General features: G+C 63.8%; 2 protein-coding genes across 2 annotated transcripts in view; one reads left to right on the top strand and one right to left on the bottom strand.

The window, feature by feature from the left end:
• The window catches only part of CKM (creatine kinase, M-type), a gene marked incomplete in the record, with an annotated part of 8,936 nt that extends 6,213 nt beyond the window's left edge, over positions 1 to 2,723 (top strand). Inside the window, 5 exon segments of the mRNA XM_015820653.1 lie at positions 47 to 179; positions 704 to 875; positions 1,202 to 1,325; positions 1,646 to 1,835; positions 2,336 to 2,723. Of these exon segments, the coding sequence (XP_015676139.1) occupies positions 47 to 179; positions 704 to 875; positions 1,202 to 1,325; positions 1,646 to 1,835; positions 2,336 to 2,514 (798 nt within the window).
• Positions 2,724 to 4,876: 2,153 nt separating this feature from the next.
• The window catches only part of MARK4 (microtubule affinity regulating kinase 4), a 20,893-nt gene continuing 19,167 nt past the window's right edge, over positions 4,877 to 6,602 (bottom strand). Inside the window, exons 16-17 of the mRNA XM_015820652.1 lie at positions 5,884 to 6,024; positions 4,877 to 5,213 (exon numbers count right to left, since the gene is read on the bottom strand). Of these exons, the coding sequence (XP_015676138.1) occupies positions 4,877 to 5,213; positions 5,884 to 6,024 (478 nt within the window). The remainder of the gene's footprint in view (positions 5,214 to 5,883; positions 6,025 to 6,602) is intronic.

Genomic DNA, 6,602 nt, shown 5'->3' with positions numbered 1-6,602 from the left:
GGTCAGCCTGGGCAGAGAGAGGACCCACGGCTCTCCTTCCCTGCAGGGCGGTGATGATCTGGACCCCAACTACGTGCTCAGCAGCCGCGTGCGGACCGGCCGTAGCATCAAGGGCTACACCCTGCCTCCCCACTGCAGCCGGGCTGAGCGCCGGGCCGTGGAGAATCTGTCCATCAAAGGTAAGAGGGGAAGAATGGTGGGGGAGCCGCTTGTCCAAAATTGGGGGTCTCTTCACAAACTTTGGAGGAGCGGAGTTGCCCTCTTTGGCTGGGTTCACACAACTGCACCCCGCCAGACCAAGTGAACCCCGACCAGCCCCCCTTGGCTGGCTGAATGCAGCGGCCAGGAGGGCCCCCCACTGGTCCACCAGGTGGCACTAGCCCTACCCAGGGCTTGCCCAGCCCCACTGCTCCTTTAGGGGCAGGTTTGGGGTACCCCTTTCGGGTCCCCATCAGGAACATGTCCCAGTAACAGAGGTCTCGGTCAGGGGCCAGAAGGTCCCAAGGTTTGGGGTGGAAACTGAGGAGGTGCCAAGGATAACCCTGATCATCCGGTTTGAGGATGGAGGGAAATATGGATTTCAGCATCCTTAGATGTGGGGCTCTTGAGAAGCCCCCCCCCAGCCTTGTTGGGAGGATAAAGAGGGAGGGGAAGGACGCAGCGGCCTTTGCTAAGGGTGGTCCTGCTGTGTCCCCCTCCCCAGCCCTGAACAGCTTGAGCGGAGAGTTCAAGGGCAAGTACTACCCCCTCAAGAACATGACCGACGCAGAACAGCAGCAGCTGATTGATGACCACTTCCTCTTCGACAAGCCCATCTCCCCCCTGCTGCTGGCTTCCGGCATGGCCCGCGACTGGCCCGACGCCCGAGGCATCTGGTGAGCAGGCCTGGCGAGCCCCGGGCTGCCCACTTGGCACCCTCCCCACGTGGGAAGGGCACTCCAAATCTTGGGAGGGGCAGCCCCCTCCCTCCCGTGGCCCAAAGATGCTCCGGCTGCCCCCACTTTGCACACCCAGTTCCTGAATTTGCCCCCCCCCAATCTGCCCCTGCCCCAAACAAGAGCTGTGCAAGGCTGCCTTGGCAAGTTGGGTAGCCGAGGAGGCAGGGAGGCTGCCTCGATGCCCCTTTGTGCCCCCCCCATGGTGATTGAGCCTGAAGGCCAGCAGGTGGGGGGTGCTGAGGTCCCTGCTCTCCCCCCCCCAGGCACAATGACAACAAGACCTTCCTGGTGTGGGTGAACGAGGAGGACCACCTCCGAGTCATCTCCATGCAGAAGGGGGGCAACATGAAGGAAGTCTTCCGTCGCTTCTGCGTGGGGCTGCAGAAGGTGAGGCTGGTCAGCTGGGATGGGGGGGTGGGGGCTCCTGGCTTGCTCCAAGGGGTGGGAGTAGGGCAGGAGAGGGCACCCCGGGATCCTGGACAGGCCACGATGGCTGGGCAGCTGAGCAGCGTCCTGGTGGCTCTGTGGTGACCCCAAAGTGGTGGGGATGGAGGTGCTATGACTGGGCTTCTCTACCATGCCAATGGCATAAAGACCCTCAGAGGGAGGAACGGCCTTTTGGAGGAGGGTGAGGCACAAAAAGCAACGTGGGCATCGCTTGCTTTGCCACTAACCTCTGCCAATCTCTGGTCCCCCCCCCCGGTAAGATTGAGGAGATCTTCAAGCAGGCCGGCCACCCCTTCAGCTGGAACGAGCACCTGGGCTACATCCTGACCTGCCCCTCCAACCTGGGCACCGGCCTGCGTGGCGGTGTCCACGTCAAGCTGGCCCATCTCAGCAAGCACCCCAAGTTTGAGGAGATCCTGAAGCGCCTCCGTCTGCAGAAACGTGGCACAGGTCAGGGGGGGGGACAGAGGTGGGGGAGGGGGCCCAGAGCAGGGATGCCAGCTTGAATTGGGCAAAGGTGCGGCTCACCACTCCTCCCCCTCACCATCCGGAGCTTCAAATAAGCAAGAAAGATGCCACCAAAGGGGACGGGTGCTCTGCAGCACATTGAAACCCCCCTCCCCATTTCACCCTGGGGTGAATTTGCTTCTTCCCAAGAGCTCCTGCAGCCCCCCTTCCTTCTAGCGTTTTTGTTTCGGTCGTCAGGTCAGCTCCAAAGGCAGCTTCTCGGCGGCATTCCCCCCCCAAGGATAAAAACCGCTGGCCTTTGCCCCCCCCCCCCGTGCTGGGCAGCTGGTGTGAATCCTGTCCCTGGGCAGGTCCCTGGCCGGGCGGATCCACTCCGTGTCCAGCCACTGGGTCCGTCTGGCGGCATGCTTGGGGGAGCCGGAGGGTGTGCCCTCTGCTGGGGGTCAGCCTACTGAGTGGCCGCTGTGCTCCTCCCCCCCCAGGTGGCGTGGACACGGAGGCCGTGGGCGCCGTGTTTGACATCTCCAACGCGGACCGGCTGGGCTCCTCCGAGGTGGAGCAGGTGCAACTGGTGGTGGATGGCGTGAAGCTCATGGTGGAGATGGAGAAGAAGCTGGAGAAAGGCCAGGCCATCGACGACATGATCCCTGCCCAGAAGTGAGGGGCCTCCTGCTGACCCCGGGCGGCCTGGGGCCTGGACTCCGTGGTGACCCCAACCCTGCCACTCGTGGCGGCAGCTCCTGGCGCTCTGTTCTCCCTTGCGAGGGGGGGCCGGGGGGCCGCTGCCCTTTGCCAGCTGGGAAGCTCTCATCAGAGCCATGGCGGATGGAGTTAATAAAGATCGGCCCCAGAGCCTTGTCTCCCCCCCAAGATGACCCCTGTGCCTTTCTTCTCCTATGGTTGGGGCGGGGAGGGAGTGAAATGGCCGAGGGAGGGGGCAGTTCAGAGCAGTGGGGTCTCCCCTCTTGCCTTTCAGCCCTTGAACCCGAGGCCGGCCAGGGGAAAGCAGCCGTTGAGGTATTCCAGGGTCACCCAAGTCTCTTGCGTTTCCCAGGAGTGGCACCCTTTGAACTCTCCACCCGCCACTCAGGTCCCCCCTTCCTCACCTCCAAATCAAGGCCGGGCACAGCACAGCCTCTGGGTGGGCAGAGGGGAACGCTGGCTCCTAGGTGGAGAAGTGGCCTTTCTTAGGAGGGACCGGAGCCCACGCTCCTGGAGCAGCTCTGCCAGGATGATTGAGCATCCACTCACAGCAACAGTCTACCTTTATGAGCAGTTCGGGGGTCTCCCAAGAGCAGGGGGCTGCTCTGACCGAGTGAGCAGGGCTGCCCTTGGAAGGGTCCCCGATGCCCACTGAGAGGCTTTGGCAGCCGTGCCTCCCATACTCAGCAGCCGCCAAGGCTGTCCCTGGCAGGACTCTCACCTGGAACCTTGTCAGCAACCAGCCCCCCCCCTCAGCTCCGCAGGGACCAAACGGAGCCAGGAGAGATTCTACGTTTATTGAGGGTTGGGCATGGACCGTCATTGGGGGCCGGAATAACTTACATTGTCCAGAGGTGAAAAGGTGGCACTTAATATCTCTACCCAGTGACACGGGGCTAAGGGACTATTATATACAGGGGTCTGTACAGATTGGGGGACACCCAAGAGGCCAGATTTGAGGGGAGGGGGGAAGTCACAGCAGGGGCACCCAGTAAACGAGGGAAAACGGGGGGAGGGGGGAACTGCAGCTTTCCCCACCGGAGTGGCCAACTCTCCCTCTCCAGGCCCGTCCGCCAAGCCCCACCATCTCCCCCTGGCCAAACGGCTCCACCCCAGCCCAGGCCTGGCAGCTCTGCCACCCACTGTGCCAGTCCCCCTCCGCAGCTCCTTCACACTGCTGGGGCCCAAACGCTCAGGGTGGAGAGGTGCCAACACGCCACCCAGCACGGCCCTCCGGCTGCACCCGAGCAGAGCTGCTTGGGCAGCCGGCATTGCCAACTCGTGCCCACCCCCGAGATGGCCAGCAGCCGTTGGGGTGACCGAATCCTGCCCCCTCAACCCACTCAGGAGGACCAGCCCCCTCCGAGTGGGGTCTCGGCGCCAGCTCCATTTTCTTCCAAGCTTCAGATTTGGTTCGTAGTCCAGTCACAAGGTCTGCGTGGAGACGTGAGGGTCCCGCCGGCTGCCCGCTGCTCGGGGCCTTCTGGCCTGCAGGCCTTTGGGCAAGAGGGCCTCCGGTGCCCAAACTGCCTGAGCACACAGCTGCCCGCCCGGTCGGGTGCCAATGTCGCTGCCACAGAAGGCAAGGCTGGACATGGCGCTGCAAAGACCCAGAGTGCCTTTGCCCCTCTCAGTTCAGCACCCACCCCAGCTCAGCTGCGCTCTATTCTCGCTGCCTCCCCCCACTGCTGATCACATTTGGCCCCCTTTGTCCTGGGGGGGTTTGAATTCCTGGGGGGGGAGCCAGCTCTCCAGCCAGAGTAGAGCTGGGGCCAGGGGCCAGCTTTTGTGGGTGCCCAGGAAAGGGAGGCAGGACCCTCTATGGGCAACCCCAAAACCGCCCCCCCTCCATTTGGGGAAATGAAAGCGTTTGGGCTCCTGGAGTTTGGTTGGCAATGAAGTGGCGCGTGAAAAGGTCATGGCTGGTGGGCACAGTACGATGGGCAGGGGTCCTCTTTGTACAACGGAGGAAGCGGGGCACACCAGAGTCTGGCCTGCAGTTCCCCCATGTGACTCGGGAAAGGGAAGGCCGGCCAGCCTTTCCCCCACCCAATTAGGGGCTGGAGGAGGGGCCGGCGCCCTTCCCTGCCAGCTCCCCTTTCTCTCCCCTCCCTCTTGCCCTCCCCGTCCCCCTCCTAGCACCACTGACAGGCTGGCAGGTGCCTTCCAGGGCGGCAGCTGCGGGTCCCCCTGGCAGCAGAGGTTGGCCCGAGGAGCGTCTGGGCCCTGGAGGAAAGCTGGGAGAGCCCCAGGGCCACGTCCTCCCCCGCACGGCTCCCCAGCCTGGGGCTCAGTCAATGCACGGAGCAGGCCGGGCCGCCCTAGAGTTGCAGCTGGTCTGTGATCTTGGCCACCAGGCTGCGGAAGGCCAGGGAGGTGCCGGCCTGGCGCCGGAAGAGCACCCCGTGCAGCCCCCCCAGCCGCTGCAGCCGGCAGACCTCCACCTCGAAGCAGCAGAAGTGCTCGCTGGCGCTCTTCCCGTGGGTGCAGGAGAGGACGAAGGGCTCCGTCTGGCGGCGGCAGCAGTTGGCAGAGTCCGTGGCCTGGCAGAGGGCGGCCAGGATGGCCTCGGCGGAGCGGGTGCTGGTCAGCTTCACATTCCAGGTAAATCGGAGCAGCCGGGGTTCTGCTTCCTTTTGATGCCAAGGTAAATTGCAACTGCGGGGGGAAGGAGGAGCAGGAGCCTGCTAAGCGGGCACAAGCGGCAGATGCCCGCAAAGGCCCGCGGAGGGGGACCCCGGCCTGGCTGTGGGCAGAGATCGGCCACCTGCACGATAACCCCGTCCCAGCCAAGATGCCAAGGGGGGCTGCTTAGCCTTGCCAGGGTTTCTGACCTCGGCTTCAGGCAGGGGTGGTGGTTGTTGTTGTTGTGGGGAACGGAGGAGGAGGAGGACGAAAGAGGATTAGGTACGTCTGCCGCCTTGAGTTACTCATACAAATAATAAAGCCACAATATAAATAAATAAAAATAAACTTCAGCGGACTGTAGATATTGGACGAACCCAGATAACAGGTTAGGAAGCCCTGAAGACCACAGACAAGTTTGCAGAGGTTAAGCCAGCCCCCTCCGCCCCCCCCAAACTGAGCTGGGCTGCAGACACACACGCTTACACCGCACAATCCTCCTCTCATGCCCCCCCCCCCAGCTGAACTCTGCAACTGAGCTGAGGGAACAAAATCAATACAGCTGGCTCCTCTTGCCAAGGTTTCCTGCTGCAGCCAAGGAGCTGAAGTGCCCCCCCCGGCTCTCCGTCACCCCCCTTTGGCCTTTCGAGCTTTCCACCCAGCCTTCCCACAGATAGGGGGCGCCCCCCCCGCCGGGACTCACCTTGTGAGCGCAGGTCCCCTGATTCTCTCAGGTTCGTCTGCGACCCTGCGGGGCAAAAGAGAGGAGCAGCAATGAAGAGGATGTGGGGAGTGGCCACGGGCTTTGCCCCCCTCCCTCAGGTGGGTAGGGTGCACCACCAGGCTTCATCTGGGGAAGCCCCCCCCTCCACCGTCAGCCTCCAGGTCCAGATCCCCTGGGAGGCGGCGAGGGGGACACGGGCAGCCTGGGAGTGGCTCTTGCCATTCAGGACTACAACGAGGGGCTCTCCGGGGCCACACACTGCCCCAGAGTCTGCTGCCCAGAGAAAGGGGGGAGGGCTCCTCCGGGGCTCTGCCCCTCCCTCGCCTGTTCCTAGGGGCAGGGGCTCGGGCGGCTGCTTTGCCTGGGTGCCTTGCAGCCAGGGCCGAGCAGCCGAGGCCCAAGCTGACCGCCTGGGTGAGGACAGGGAGCAGGCTGGGCTTTTGCAGGGCTCCCATGCAGGAGCTGGCCTGCCGCTCTGCCTCCACCTGCGCGAGGGGCTTTGGGGCGCTCACAGGCGGGCCCTGGGCTGGCCCGGCTCTTAGGCGGCCTTGCTTAGAGCCCCAGGTGGGCAGGGGGCACCTCGGGCCTGGCTCCCACCTGCAGCAGAAGGAAGAGAGCCCTGGAAATCACCTTTTGCGCCTCTGGAATGGGGGAAGGCCAGCGGGGGGGGAGGCGCTCTGGAGCAGCCAGGCGCAGCC

The sequence above is a fragment of the Protobothrops mucrosquamatus genome, unplaced genomic scaffold (genome assembly GCF_001527695.2).
Source record: "Protobothrops mucrosquamatus isolate PMUCROS unplaced genomic scaffold, P.Mucros_1.0 scaffold1157, whole genome shotgun sequence".
In the NCBI taxonomy this organism is placed as follows: domain Eukaryota; kingdom Metazoa; phylum Chordata; class Lepidosauria; order Squamata; family Viperidae; genus Protobothrops; species Protobothrops mucrosquamatus.
Note: the sequence above shows the minus strand (reverse complement) of the source record. Positions and strands in the feature narration are given on the sequence as shown.